This window comes from Linepithema humile, chromosome 5 (assembly GCF_040581485.1).
Source record: "Linepithema humile isolate Giens D197 chromosome 5, Lhum_UNIL_v1.0, whole genome shotgun sequence".
NCBI classification, from domain to species: domain Eukaryota; kingdom Metazoa; phylum Arthropoda; class Insecta; order Hymenoptera; family Formicidae; genus Linepithema; species Linepithema humile.
The window spans coordinates 22,974,966-22,990,239 of record NC_090132.1 but is presented as its reverse complement, the minus strand read 5'-3'; the positions used below and the strand labels follow the sequence as shown (position 1 = coordinate 22,990,239).

At 42.1% G+C, this 15,274-nt stretch overlaps 1 protein-coding gene across 10 annotated transcripts in view; it reads left to right on the top strand.

The window, feature by feature from the left end:
• Positions 1 to 15,274, top strand: part of sdt (stardust) — a 64,677-nt gene that overhangs the window by 35,489 nt on the left and 13,914 nt on the right. The window contains exon 1 of one of the 10 annotated variants that reach the window (XM_067356186.1): positions 658 to 851. The exons of 8 other annotated variants lie outside the window; for them this stretch is intronic. In XM_067356186.1, coding sequence (XP_067212287.1) covers positions 757 to 851 — 95 coding nt within the window. In that variant the 5' untranslated portion in view covers positions 658 to 756. Of the gene's footprint in view, positions 1 to 657; positions 852 to 4,304; positions 7,779 to 15,274 lie in introns of those variants that run through there. One more of the 10 variants, XM_067356188.1, reaches the window with a different exon arrangement.

Below are 15,274 nucleotides of genomic sequence, written 5' to 3'. Positions count from 1 at the left end.
AATAAATCATTTTCCTTCATTAAGTCGCTGATTAAGTATTTAACAATGTATTTAGTGTGACAAGTTTATACGTTATTTTAGGATCAAATTGTGCAAAATTAATACAATCCACTATATCTCGTCTGCAAAATATCTTCTCATCGATCGGGAAGCCTGTATTTCCACAAATTTTTCTAATTTTCTAATTAATGCGAGTAAAATCACGCGAGAGGGAAGATTGATTATTTGGCTGGAAACCAAATGATTTCTTCTACGCTTTCCGGTACGTAAGATAGGGAATTAGCCTTCTAAATAGCAGCCGGCTCTCTAGAATTAAACGAGGCGGTAAATCCACATGTCCCGAATGTCGCGCATTTATGCATGAAACAATCGGGCAGAGTGCTATTCCGAAATTCGTCTCATCGTCGCGCACGACGGCGTGTGGGCGACCGTTGCGTTATTAACTCGTTCATTACGCGTATGCGCACGAATCGTTCTACCTACACGCGGCACTTGTACGCACACACACGGGCGGATGTAACGAGGCGTAAGATAAGCTTTCGATATCGCGCGGCGAGACACTGATAAGCCGCATTCCAGGCATCAGTTCTCATACACGGCGCCCGGCTGTCGTGTTAACATTTTCGCGCCCGTTTATCCCGTACGTTGTATGTACGCGCGGCGATTGTTTTTGCCGTGGTACGTTCACCCGTGCGTTATCGATAATTTTCGATAGATTTCACATCCGCTCGCTCGACCACCGGCGGGCACGGTGCCATGGCGATGTGGATCGACCTAAGCCGGGCGTGTGACCCGTGCAAGGCATGCTGGGTATGCCTCGCTCGGCGGCTCCGAGTTTCCATTCTTTGCAGGTAAACCTTCTCTCCCGCAGCACCGCGACGAGAAACTCGCGCGATCGCGAATTAATTAAACGCGACGTTCGAAGCTAACGAAAAAAATTCAGCGTTTATTCGATTTCAACGCTGTAACATTGAGATTACTACATATCTTTCCTAGTTTCGCTTGTTTGATCGATACATTGCGACGTATTCGCTTTTATCCCGTCTTTTTTACATTTGTGCATCTTTTTTCGGGCGAAATCTGACTCGTTTGATTTTCCGCGGTAGCGCATTCGTTAAAATTTAATGGCAAAAGTTAATGATGTCCGAATTAGATATTAAAAATTCACACGCGCGCATAGCTTTTGACGATCTCATTCGGTGGAGCCTTGACAGATCGCGATGTTTGCGACTGTAATAAATTTTCTGCGCATTAGTGGGTTTAATTAAAGTGTCCGTGAATACGCGCCGAGTGCGGGTTTCATGGCGTTGCCGCGGTAACTGTATATCCGCTAATATCCTTTCGTAGATTAAGTGAGATTATTTAAAATGCCACGCGCAGGGATATAATGAACCGTGCTTTTTCGTCCACTTCCGTTTCCTTTTCTCAACGATATTAATGCTGCCTTCGTAGGCTCCGAGTTTTCCTTCGCAGGGACAAAGGCGGATTGTTTCTCGTTTTTATACCTACGTCTCATTCAGAGACGGCAAACAGACGCCAACAGACCGGAAGCACTCCACCGAGTCCTTTGCGACCAGGGAAGAATCTCGAATAGTTGTGCATTCGTCGTTCCTAAATTCGTGCCGCGGTCGTGTATTTTGGGATGGTCAGAGACGTATATTAAACGAAACTATTTACGCTGGAAGCAGGATGCTTTCTACAAAGCGATTTAATGTTGCCGTACATCCTTTTGAACATATGCTGCATAAATAAACTAAAATGTTAATAATACACAATAAGGCGAAATAAAACTTATAATAATTTCTCTCAGAAGATTAAAGTGGAGGATATCATTTATTTTTCTATGTTTAAAAATTAAAAAGTTATATTTTGAAACATCTTGTATATAGATCGATTGTGCAGCTGCTTAAATCAGCCGACCATAAAACCATCAAAGGGTGCCTCGCTGTAATATTACGAATTAAAGTTTCGTCCAATATTATAGCGTCTCGGATATACATATACAATGATTACTTTGAGAGGTTTCTAAATTTATGTAACAAATTCACATTGACAACTTCCACGCAGTAATAACACAGATGTTACACGTTTTGTACATTTGAGGTTCGTAAGTAACTCGTGTTAACTTCTGATAAATAGAATTGGCCATACACGTGTTGTCCATCAAATCCTTGCGGAGAGCGCCAACACGGTCGAATTCAAAGGCAGTCGTATTAGAGCTTTGAGCGCTCATTTTTCCTGCAGGACCACCTACTTGCGAAAGCATGCCTGCTTCTGTCACGCCTACCGATACCGGGAATTCCCGGTTCGGGGACCCGAAACCGCACGAAACAGAGAGATATAGACGTCGGCGACGTCTCGAGAATCTCGCAGCCACGTAGGACTTTTCGACGACGATTCCCTGGGCGACGCGAATCTGGTTTCAGTCGAGAAACCCGCGGGGGAAACGAATCCAGGGAACGATTGTACGCAGGAGCCTGTAAAGTATCCGGTCGGTTCTCGTAACCCGAGTTTCTGGTGATCGTACACTCGTGTTACCGTCCGGGGATACGTGCCCTTTGAGGGAAATGAGGCGTGGTGTAGAATTCGCCTCTCGCGGCGTCGACAAAGCTTCCCCGACTTCGAAAATCGACACGTTGCGATCGTAAAAAGTGGCGAAAGGGTAAACGCGCAAACGCGATTTGTAAAAGTGATCACGTCGTCCAAAGCGCGCGCCGAGGTGCAAATCAATTCGACATCCCGATCGAATCGCGGCGCCGCGCCACGGCGATGCCGACGACCGAACTCGGGAGACCGGTAGGCAAACAGTATCGATAGGTGAGTTAATCTCTTGGACAGGTACGACGAATACGTGCTCTCAACGGTCAACATAGTTTGATAATGTCTATAGGCTGATCGATGCGGTTAAATCACATATTGACTGAGCCATTGCTTGGATTTCGACCAAATATTCGGTTGGAAACATTGCTCGGAGGATACATTTCTTTCGAAAATGCTCTAATCTCATCGCAAATGATATTCTTCTGAAAAAACGTATTCTAAAAAAAAACAATAAAAGAGTACAATAAATTCGTCGAAAATAATAGAAATTTAGTAGAAAGTAGAATGTTATTTTCTGAGAATGATTGATAACAGTTTCGCTCTGTATAAACTTATCTTTACTCTGATAACAAATGAATAATTTTTTTTCTATTCTATAACAAAATTTACTGAAATTTGCCGAGCGGAGAGTAAAATTTTGTTATTTTTTACGCGGATATCTGTTATTAAGAGTTGACTAAACTACAGGTAGATTCTTTACCACAAAATATCTTTTGAGAAAGCAACAATGGGATTATCCGGAACGGAGAATACTTGGGGGCCACACCGCACTGAATTCAATCATCTGTGGATTATACTTTTGTGCCTTAGGCAAACCACATTGCGCCGACATGCAACGTAGACTTACTGGCCTCGCAGAGATTGGAAAAAGGCCAAGGAAGAAGCGACCGAATAAGAAAATGAGTGTGGCAAAGTTGTCGCTGACGAGAAGGAAAAAGATCTCTGTTATTATTTCTGACACTGATAGTGATAAAATAACGATACAAAAAAAAGAGATAATACAATCTACTCTACTAGTCGGCGAATGTCGGAACGATAAAGAAAAATGTCCTCCGTACCTTCCTCATTATTTTCTTGTTTCATCCTGCAAAATATTACCGCAATCCGTGAATTCCCTGTGAATAAATGAGTAACATTTACTTTCAAATCAAGACATATCTCCGTCCAAGAAAATAAGCTAGCAAGAAGTTTGCCATTTCCGCGTATTTTGACGCACGTCCTAGATCTGCCAAGCCGTCATTTATCCGCTGATGCTTTAACCAATTTGAAATCGATACTTCCTTAATAAAAAAGGCAAGGACCAATAGGACGGCAAGGGCCAAGTTTTTATATTATGAGTAATTGAAAAAAATTAATAAACTTTAAGGATGCAGTGAAGCATTACTTTTTATTGAGTTTCCGACAAACTTCAATTTTGTGATTTGAGCAGATTAATTGCAATGTAATAATTTAACAATGATGTAAAAAACTTTTGACAGACGATGTGATTTCTCTCGACATTTCCGCTAAATAGAAGTCGACTCTAAATTAGTCGAAGCGTCCATACATGAAAGCTGATGTGCTAAATCTGGAACATCCTGTTTATTAACGCCGCTCGCTGGCAAATTAATCAATCAAATGATTGCCGAATCACTGACCCGCGCATGGCAGATACTGCCGGACGATGATTATGCTATTTAAAGCGGTCGTCACTGCGATCCATTCCCTTGTTTTGAAATTATTGTTGATTCTCCTCTGTTGCGATAGGTTACGTAATTTAATTTGACATGTTGCGAATGCAAATAATCGTCTTCGCGCGCTTTATTCCGCGGGTTGCCCTTCAAATGACAATTCGGCCGCACGGATCAGCGAGCACACGCAGGTGGATCTGCAACAAGGCTTTTAGCACAATCGATAAATATTTCCGCGGTGGAAGTTAATCCAAATGCGCGTTCGGCGTTACGGAACACTCGAATAATGAGAGTTGCGCAATGAGATCGAGGGCGGATACTCGCATTCTGTTTCATTTGACACGACACATATACGCATCAATCGGACAAAGCCGTCCTCCACCGCGAACAATAAAATTGCCGACGAAATCTGCACACAATATCAAGGTGTCTCACGATACTATTCAGCATCCTGTATCCGATGGTTCGAGTGTCTCATCCATTTGCAGCTCTCCGATCGCAAGTGCGCTTAATGCACACCTATGTTGATTTCATTCAAATTTTATATTTAATGTTTTGTCGCACGTCAAGAGGAAAAATTAATAGCTTTGCACCGACAAGAATTCTAAATTTTTATATGAAATTGCAGCAAAATTATCGCAATTGTAATAAAATATAATTTTCGATCATTTTGACAAATTATTCTCGAGAGAGAAATACTCGCAAAACAATTTGATGGCGATAATATCAATTTTTAATTAAACAGCTGCACGAAAGCGCAATCTTCAGATGAGAATTGTTGTCAAATGTCATTGTGTCGATTATCCCCGCCGATTATCCCTGCCGCTGTTCGCATTCTCCTCTCATGCGGAAGATGCCGAAACGTTCAGGAAGCAAGGTCGGATTAATAATCGTGAGAAAGACGAAAAAGATGGTCGGATCAGCTGAGAGTCGAAATACTATACGAACGGGACGATCGTGACGGTCATCGTGCATGTATGTGAACGTATGCGTGTGTGTTCATTCGTGCGTGTGAGTTTGCACGAGGTGGCGGCGGGGGAGAGAGAGCAAGAGACTTCAATGCTGGAGCCACGTGATCGCCGTGGTAGCCGAGAGGAGTGGAGTCTCGGAGTTTCAGATTCAAGCGAACGCAGCGTGGAAGAGTGGAAGAAGGGAAAGAGAAAGAAGTGAACCACCTCTCGGTGAGAAAAAAAGGAGAAAAGATAAGAAGACCGAGAGAAGAGATCCAAATTCGTCTGGACGAAGACGGACGCACGACCGAGGACACGACGGTTCGCTGAGACGGACAGAGATCCAGAGACAGGAATGCAGGCCGAATTGCTTGGTGAAAGAGAGAAAGAGAGAGAGAGAGAGAGAGAGAAAAAGACGAAACGACGATGAAGAACGGAGCGAGAGAGCGGGGGATGAGAGCCGAAAATGGAAAAAGAACGGAGCGAGCTGAGGAAGCAAGACGGAGGAGCGTCGGAGAGAATGGAGGGAGCGAGAGGGACGACACGAATGCTGCGTGATAGAAGGAGATATTCGTGGTTGAACCGGTGAACAGTTGGGGGGAAGAAAAGCGAGTGTAGTGGGGAGCGAGGTAAGGCAGGAACGCGCAGCTGGAAGGTGCGCTTCGAAGAGAGGGGTTGAGGAGAAGAAGGGGGTACATTGGGAGAAGGAGAGAAACCCACGACAGCATATGTACATGTGCCGAGGGTGCGAGCGAGAGGACGGAGAGACGGCAGAGGGAGAGAGCTCGGACAGGTAGAAGAGAGAAAGAGCGGGATAGAGAAAGAAAGAGGGAACGAGAAGGGGGCACCGGCTCGCTTGAGTCTCTCTCAGGGTAAAGCGAAGCCAACAAACTCACGTCAGTTCGAAGCCGGAGGGACGCCTGCCCTGCTCGCGCGTGTTCCTCGTTCACCACGTCACGTTTTTACGTACCCTTTTCCACCCGCGTACGTTCACGAGTTATCCTGCAGTTGTGTGAGAGAAAGTTGACAAAAAATCACGCGGATCGGTGCGAATAATTTTTCGCTCGTGAAAAATTATTTACGTGACGCACGCGATCGACGCGCGCGAGTTGACGCAAGTTTTCGATCGGTCGGCTGTTATCATCAACGGCCGCTCGTTATCGAGCCGATCAGGGTTGGTGGAGCAAAGCGTTTCGACGTGGGGCGTGAACCGGGCGCAATTAAGGCGGTTAACGGAGTCGGGAATATCTGTCCGCCGGCGCGGCAGGCCAAAACCGGTACGAGCGTTCTCCATGCGATATAGTGCGCGCCACCGCGCCACCGCCGCCGCCGCTGCAACCGCCGTCGCCGCCACCGACTCCTCCTTCGTCGCAGAATACAGCCTTCGGAAGGTGCATATACCTCCTCCGTCGTGTTGCCGGTCGCCGTTGCATCCGTGCCGGAGCGTTCGTCGCGTGACCGTGTATGCGCGCTCGCGCGTATACCTGTGTCGGTGTGTTACATGTATGTGTAAGCGTTTGGTGCGCCTGTGTGCCTGTCAGCGTATACACGCGTGTACAGGTGGAATGTGCCACCGTGCGCGCAGCTCACGGATGACGCGTAGAGTCGGCGAGGGGCGAGATAAGGTCGAGCCGTGCGAGGTGTAAAGTGATCCACGAAGAAGGCTTTCGTGAGAGAAAGAGAACGTGCGAAGGAGGAAAACACCGGAAAAAGTTGTGATTGCGAGGTGAATGCGAGTCATGTGATAATTGTAAATAATTATGTTTGACGCGCGTGCAGATTCGTGAAGGGAAAATCAAAACCTCGGTCAAGGAATTGATAAAAGCGAAAATTCCAAGATCGCAGAGACGGAAAGACTTACTTTTCACAGATCTGCGTGGGCGTATAATCGACGCGAGAACAGGCACGAGGTCGCCTCTCCATTGTTGGAAAATTTAAGCATTGAGAGTGAAAAGGGATGGGAGAAAATTGGTGAGAAATTGCGGAATTTACGCTACAGAAGAGCCGATGAGAATTTACTTCCAGACGTGCAGAAATGTGCGCAAATATTTAATGACGTTGCGATCGGCACGGTACGAAGCGACGGGGTGTGGTAAGAGGAGGCAAAAGATCGTGTGAGGAATGTAGAAACGTTTCACGAAGGTCAGATCGAGATTAGATCATTCGTGAGATTATAAGGAAATTGAGGCTACAGAAGAAAACGTATAGAAAATACGAATGAAAGGAATTTGAGAAAATTGTTGGAAAAAATACTGAAAAATAAAAATACATCGAGGGAAGGAAGTCAAGCTGAAAAAATAGGATCGGTCGCAAGAACGTAGGGGACAGGTACTGGAGAAGATGAAAAGTACTTATTGTTAGTCGGGGGATCGTGAGAAAAGATCGGCGGAGGTCGAAGAATCGGGAAAGCGGAAGGTCCCGGTGCCGCGGGACCGTATTGAGATTCTTCGCCCGTCCGCAGCTTCGTCGCAAGTCGCGCGAGCGTCGTCCATGAGGTTTGAGCGAAGGACGAGTCGTTGAGAGGCCACGCCATGAGAATCCTCAAAACGCTACACTGGTAGGTTCCCAGCGATGCGCGACACAATGCGCGCGCGTCTTTCTCGGTTCTCACAAGCGACCGTCTCCGTGATAATTTATTTATGCGCGATCGAAAATCTTCGAACCGCGAAATGTCCGCGAATATTTGCGAATCGATACGAAAGGAATCTGAGCCGCGTCAAGCGTGAGATGCGGTATGCGAATAGGGAAGAGTATATATAGAAATTTTCATTCAAAAAATTTTCTCACTCTGGTTAAATCTGAAAAAGAAAAAAGGAAAAAAAAGTCCGTGGAAAATATTTTTTTAGTTTCTATTGCAACACTGCTATGAGAACTGATAAAAAAGTCAGGGTCGTGTTTGCGGCGTCAGAGGCCGTAAAATTTATGACGGAAAGGGCTTTTGTTATCTGAGGCCTTTTATCCAAAAATTCACTATGTTCGTCATCAAATTTTCAGGAAACGTGAGAAACATTTTTCAGCATCCACATATTTTGTGAGCACGGGAATGAATGGTTTAGACTTATCGGGATGACTTCTTTGATGGGTTGTTGTATGCTTTTGACGTGGATATATCGATGGAAATTCGTACAAATTAAAATTGGACATAACGCGTTTTAGATTGGCAAAGATTGATTTCGGAATTTTACACAAATAAATCTTTTTAATTTATAAATAATAACAATTTTATTTAAATAAAAAAAAAACTTACTTTGACTTTTGCGTAAAAATACAGAACATAAGCATTGAAATGCGAGTTGAAAAAAATAATTCCAGAGAACATCCGCTTTTTTTGTTTCCGAAACGTATTTTTGAATTTTTATACTATGTTTTTTTTTTGCTAGAAAAATTTATTTTATTTTTCCTAGAATACACGAGTTTGCACATGTCGGCTTGCAATCTGATACATAATCTGATGTACGATCTCGACACGCTCGTGTACTTCCGCATGCATTGTGCACGAAATATTGGCAGGTAATAAATTGCGATAAAATTTCGTCCATACTTTTCAGTTCAAATATCACCAACTTATTATCGGGTTAATTCTCAATATTTTCCGACTGCCATTCTCTATTATTCCGCGTTTGTATTATATATCATTGAAAGCAATAAGAGTTTTCTCTCGTACACACGTTTAGAATGTCGTAACTCCAAATATTGATATTTAATATTACAATTAACGCACAACGACGGATCGTATTATTCGCCGATGCTTACAGTCTGAATCGAATACGCCGAAAATACAACATACAATGGAACATGTTCGTAATATAACGTTCACAATCGCGACCGCAATAAAGCATTATCCGATTGTATTACAGTTTTGCGAGAGTAGCCGCTCGGTGCCATAATCGCTATTTCGCGTGCCGTGCACGAAGCTGCACGATACGCCTCATATGAAATTAACGCGCGTAACATTTAATTATGTGCGGAAAAAACATGCGTATGCATATCTAAAAGTACGTGTTAATGGGAAGTTATTCTCACGACTCCCCGCGTTTAATTTCGTTGTGACGTAAAAAATTTTCTTGTGGACAAGCGAATTATGCCGTGTGACGCGCACAACGCGAAACGTAAACTCGTATTTATGGCTCTTAATTAGAGACGCTCGTTTGAAAACTAGGGGACAAAATTGGGAAAAATAGGGAGACCGGATTTCGCGCAAGGATATCTCACAGTGGACGGACGCCGTGTAGGTATAATGTATTAAGCTTTCGTGAGATACAGCTACTTGATAGCTTAATAACAGACCTGGCTTATATTATCAAGTGCCACTTATTGCTAAGCACATTCGGAAGATGTCGGTAATAACTGTGCGTTATTATCATAGTTAAGGAAACATAAAGATTGCCTATCGGGAGCCAATAATTTGCTAACTAATTTACATGCACAGAATTGCACTCGAGTCTACGTTCCGGAGAGAGTTTCTATCATATCTCGTATTTTTAAAGTTGGCTAGAAATAAAACTATCTTAAATAGGTTTATATTTATAACAGCTGTTTATATTTATGATATCACGGATCTGTATAATGGAAAATTAATTATCGCCTGCATTTAGTCGGATTTTTATTAGAAATAGGTACCTAATGGTGCGGAAATACTCAACTGATTGCGTCACGTAAATACTAATCAAAGATAAATAGCTGTTTCTTCTCATATTTATTTTCGAGAAAAATAAATAGAAATGGAAAAAGTTCACGAAATATTCGGGAGAATAAATTTCAATCCCACATAAATTGCAATAATTTTGAATACAATTTATAATAAATATACGCGACATACGAAAAACGTTAAACATATGTAAAGTGAAGTATTCATTGTAGTAAGTTTTATAAAATCACGCTAGGGAAGATATCTGTACTTGACTCTGGGAACATCAAATGCGAATTCTCACGTGGAATCCGAAACAAGGGGAAATCACGTGTTTCCGTTCCTGACTGCAGCCCTGCTCACCCTGCCCACCTTCACAGGTATCGTTAAGCCAGGGACGGATATACGGAATTGTATAGTACTGCGAAGATAGCGGTCTGCAGCGTAAAAGCAACGACATGTCTTGGCTGTTTATGAGATTCTTTTCTATTTTTTTTTATACAACAAATTTATTTAGCCCGAAAAATTGCGTATAAACAAATTATTCGTATTTTGATTAAGCTATTAAGCTTGTTTATAGATTATTTATCAGCTGAGCATCGAATGTTTTCTTAATTAGTAATATATATATCTGAATAAAACTTTACATAGAGAAATAAATTTGCTTAAATTCACAGACAGTTTAATTTACTTTGTGCCTGCAGAAGCTTAAAGCTTTCGCTAGCTCTAGTCTAGTTGCCAGTTACAAGCTATAATTAAATAGCGTGTCCGTGAGAAGTTTTACAACAAGTTATAATAAGATTTATACTTTTTCCTCGAATGCATAGATATATCGTTCTCGCGTAGCCAGCATGAACAAATTATTTTTTTCTTCCATTTCAAATATCACATTTCATAAAATCCACTGGAGGGAAAAAGTGTGTGTCGTCAATATGTTTCCCCTGTTTTGAAAAATAAAAATTCTCTTATTGTATCGCATCGACAATATTTTTGTGAAACGTAAAAAATTTCGTAGGAATTTAAATCGTGCGAAGCATTCGTAGGAATTTAAAGCGCGGTATTGTAACGTATCCAGCCTGGTGTAACTCGCATTACATAATCGACCACGATTTCGCACGCGATTACGCGAATAATTGTTCGGGCCTTGAGCTCGCCTCGATCTTTCGTTAAATATGGGTGGTTACGCGCGCCGTAATTTAGCAACTTGATTTCCGCATCGCCCGGCAAAACGGCGCGGCGCCGCTCGACGAACAGCCGTAATTATCGATAAGCGTCGCTACAAAAATAAATTGGATATCCATCGGGCGTGGAAATCAATATTTCTGGCTTTTCGTGACCTTAAGAGTGTCGCGACGTTTAATTATCAGCTCCATCGCGTTCCACTGAGCGCGCTGAATCAACGCGAAAAGAAGTGACGAATACGCGATATCGATTGCCATTCATTACGCGCGCGCGCGAAACGCTATTCACGCGCGATCGAAATTCCGGCGAATCGCGATAACGTAATCTACGATACTGTCCTTTTATATCCCGCTATTACGTGGAAATCATCGTGATTTGTAACGTTCATTTAATTTCGCGAATTCGAACGATTTCACTGCACGGCAACGTTGCTACGCGGCGTATTGTTAAAAACTCGAGTGAATGGCGGTTTCGCTGAATAACAGCTGAGCAGATGCATCAGTGAGAAAACGATGGTGCGATAAAAATGTAAGCATGAATGGAGAAATTAATTGAGAAAGCAAGAGTGACCTTTCGCAGGAGTCACGATTCGTTGTAGGGATGCGACGTTGATACGATCACATTATTAGACTTATATTCCTTTCTTGCAAACTGTTTCGTCAGCGATACTTTCACTCGTGTCATTTACATGCCATCGATTTTTCGACGATTTCAAATTACTGTAAACTCGTAACATAATGTGACAAAAATTGCCTCGTGCAAAATGCGGCAACATTTTCGGCACAGTTAAATCTCCGAATTAATTTCGTATAATGCGAGAGTTAAAAAGCAGAATGGATCTTTTATGCAACGAAGCGCTGTATTTTGTGCGTAAGTAAAGAACATAATTTTATGAAATATTGAAAATTGCAAAATGAACGTCAAGCCTTAAATTCGCGAAAAATGCCAGACAGCTTTTCGGCCAGATCTCCTCTCTGAGAATTTTCTCTTTTCGGCAAAAGCTCGACAACAGTGCGTTATATTCTATGAAGATTTAATTACACAGTCTTATTATTTTCGATTGCATTATAGATATTATCGATATAATGCTGCAATAATTTTTATGACTTAATTTCGCCTCAACTCACGGATGAAAGCCCATACAGCACGTTAGATTATTATCATCCATTTGCCTCATAGTCGATCGTTTTGAATTACTGTAAATGCCGCGGTCTCATATCCCTTTAATCCCTTCGCTCCATTTAACTGCACGGGACATACTCGATCCGCACGAAACCGCGACGCAGCACTTCGTACGCCGATTGTCAATTCTCTCGAATGCCCGGCGGAACTTTTCCGTTACAGAAAAATGACCGACCGAGCGAAGAATGCATTTAATCTGAGTTTAAAGGAATTTACAACTTTCGAAAAAGTTTCCTCGAAGCCTTAGTTCGAAAACCAGTCCTCGTCATTTTCTCGAAAGTGCATTCTCCTACTTGGCCTTTATATATCTTCCCTTTAAAAGCGATTTGTCTTAACGATTCCGACAGGCCGACCAGTTTAGATGGCAGGTTCGTGCCGCAGACAACGCACTCACGCTGACCTGTTCAACGTTTTCCGTTACGGAGGCCACGTGCAACAGATGCACGCAGTGCGATCATCGCTGACGCATTGACGATCGATTAAACTATTGGAAAGTACGATCCGCGCGTTTCTTACATGGAGTGAAAAAAGCGGCATTTCCTGGCGAAGTCCGCCTGCGGACGTTGCAGAAATTAGGTCTCGTTCTCCGCCTTTTCATTAGGATATTTAATCCCCGCTGTAAGTGCATTAAGAAATGTCATGGGTGAACGATGCGAAAGGAAGACCGGCTTCCTTAATTCAGTGATCAAGATTGAAATTTTTTCCACGGATATTTTTTTTTCAAGCATACGGAAGTGAGATATTTAAGAAATGTGCAATTTAGATGAAGAATTCACGTGGACGTAAAAGAACGCGCTTGAATATTCGCAATTGAATTAGTGAGAAACGTACTTCAAATTAATCGCAATGTTTATAATTTTTTTGGCACATTTCACCGAGCGAAAGGTATTCGCTGTGTAATAGACGGAGATTTATTAAATATGAGAGAGCACGGGTGCAATTTCCCTAGATTGTCGCAAGAATTCTCAAGATCTCATTAAACGTGTTTTGAATGGCGCGACCGAAAACGCACGGCGTCATTTGCACTTGAGCGTACGTATATATTGAATTGTGGTGCCGCGTTTCCTATCGTCTTTGTTCGCGACTCCCATTGTCTCTTTCTTTATCGCCCGTCCTATGAATCTACGCGCATATTTGCATAAGGACCGACGAGCGGTAATGGCGTTCCTGTGTTGAATGTCCAGGTGTAACCAGATCTGCGAAAAGGTCTATTGGCCCTATACAGACACGGACGGGTCTTTGTCGCGCAAATCTAATTTCCGATATCTTGCGTTCGCACGTACATATGTATATATAAAACGCGTGAAGAGCATATGCGTGCGAGTGGAAATTATTGTGCGATGCTTGATAGCTGTCAACATTGTAAAAAAAAAAAAAATAGACTTCTCGATGAATTTGGATTTGACGTAGAGAACTTTTGATGGACTATCATCTTTTGTCACACAATGTTTCAATATTCAATATTAAATATCGCCATAAGGCAATATAGAATATTATTGCACATGAATATTTATTTAAAATAGTCTCTCGTCCGCCTGATTTATTTATTGAGAAAATTTGCGCTCCGATATTTTATTTTATTTACATTGATAAAAATTGCGCGTTAATGAATCAGGATGGATATTAAATTTCTGGTCCTCGCACATTAAATCAATGGGAAACGGACGTGTTTATATAATCAGTGAAAACTTTTTTTAGTTAAGAGCAATCTAGAATTTTGACGGATTCCAATTTTCATGATTACGCGCAGAAATGGCAAATTTGTTTTCGGTTGATCGGCTGACAACACAATACAAGCAGTTTCGTAAAATTTCAATACGTTTGTTACGCCATTCACGCTTGTAATGAAATTTCATGAATCAATATGTATTGTTAATAATATTGCTGTCATATCAGGCTATCTTGCAATTTTGATGAAATTTGCATGTAAATATAGTGATATTTTGCGAATGCCGCATGCAATTATATGCCCATCGTAGCGGACTTTTCCAATTCGCATAAAACGGATTTATTTTGCCGATCGAGCGTGCGCGAAAAATTGACAGAGTTTGATATTTCGCAATTGCGTGATTTATTTTCGACTTTTATGTAGTCGGTAAGCTACTTTTGTCAGAGCGACTTTATAACGGAAAAGTATCGCCGAGAATTTTTCTCAGGAATGATAAAGCAGCGACTGACAGCGCGTAATACGTACATATATTTTAGGTTTATCGTATCGAAAGTTTCTTTCCGGTCTGCGACCGCGTGCATATCCCGGGGACTTTTCGCGCGATCGAAGGAACCAGGAGATTCTACGTTCGTTTGAAACATCATATAACATGCGCTATCGAGAGCCATGGTGATATATTTCCGGCGGAATTTATTTCCACACGAGCACCGTCACGCTCCGTGAAATCTAAAAATATGAAAGAGGAATATTCGAGATATCACCGCGATGTAGACATTTCCCTTTAAAGACAAATCAATTGTATTTTTAATTTCCACAGTTTTCCACAAATTTGATTCAATCATTGTTCATTGAGGATATATCGAAATCAATTATATTTGAATTGATCATTAATTATTTATATTACTTTTCTTTTCTTCAGCTGGAAAAGGAACTATATTATAATTATAATTACACACTGTTATCTCGGTATTATTTTCAATGAAGGAAGCAGGCAACAATATGCACTTATCCTAACATGGTTACCTCGCTATTCTCTGCGCATTGACTTACTTTCTCGGATCGCGGACGCGATCTTTTTTAATGATACGTTGTCGTAGGTGCTGCACAGTCAACATTGCGTTAGTTTACGTCCCTAAGCTGTCTAATTATCCGCAGATGCACGTAGCGCTTCGTGCTCATAACAGCCAGCAATTTACCTCACCCAAGTTGCGTGTAAAGAAATATGTGCCAATAGCTAGTTACCCTTCACTTAATTTCCTCCCTCCGATAATGCAGTTACCCGCCCATTTGTCGCGCTATCGAACATCCAACGCTCACCAAAGTCAAAGAGTAAAAATGATCTTTTCAGTTGTCTAACATCACGCTTTTCACTCATATTTTATTGATTACTTGA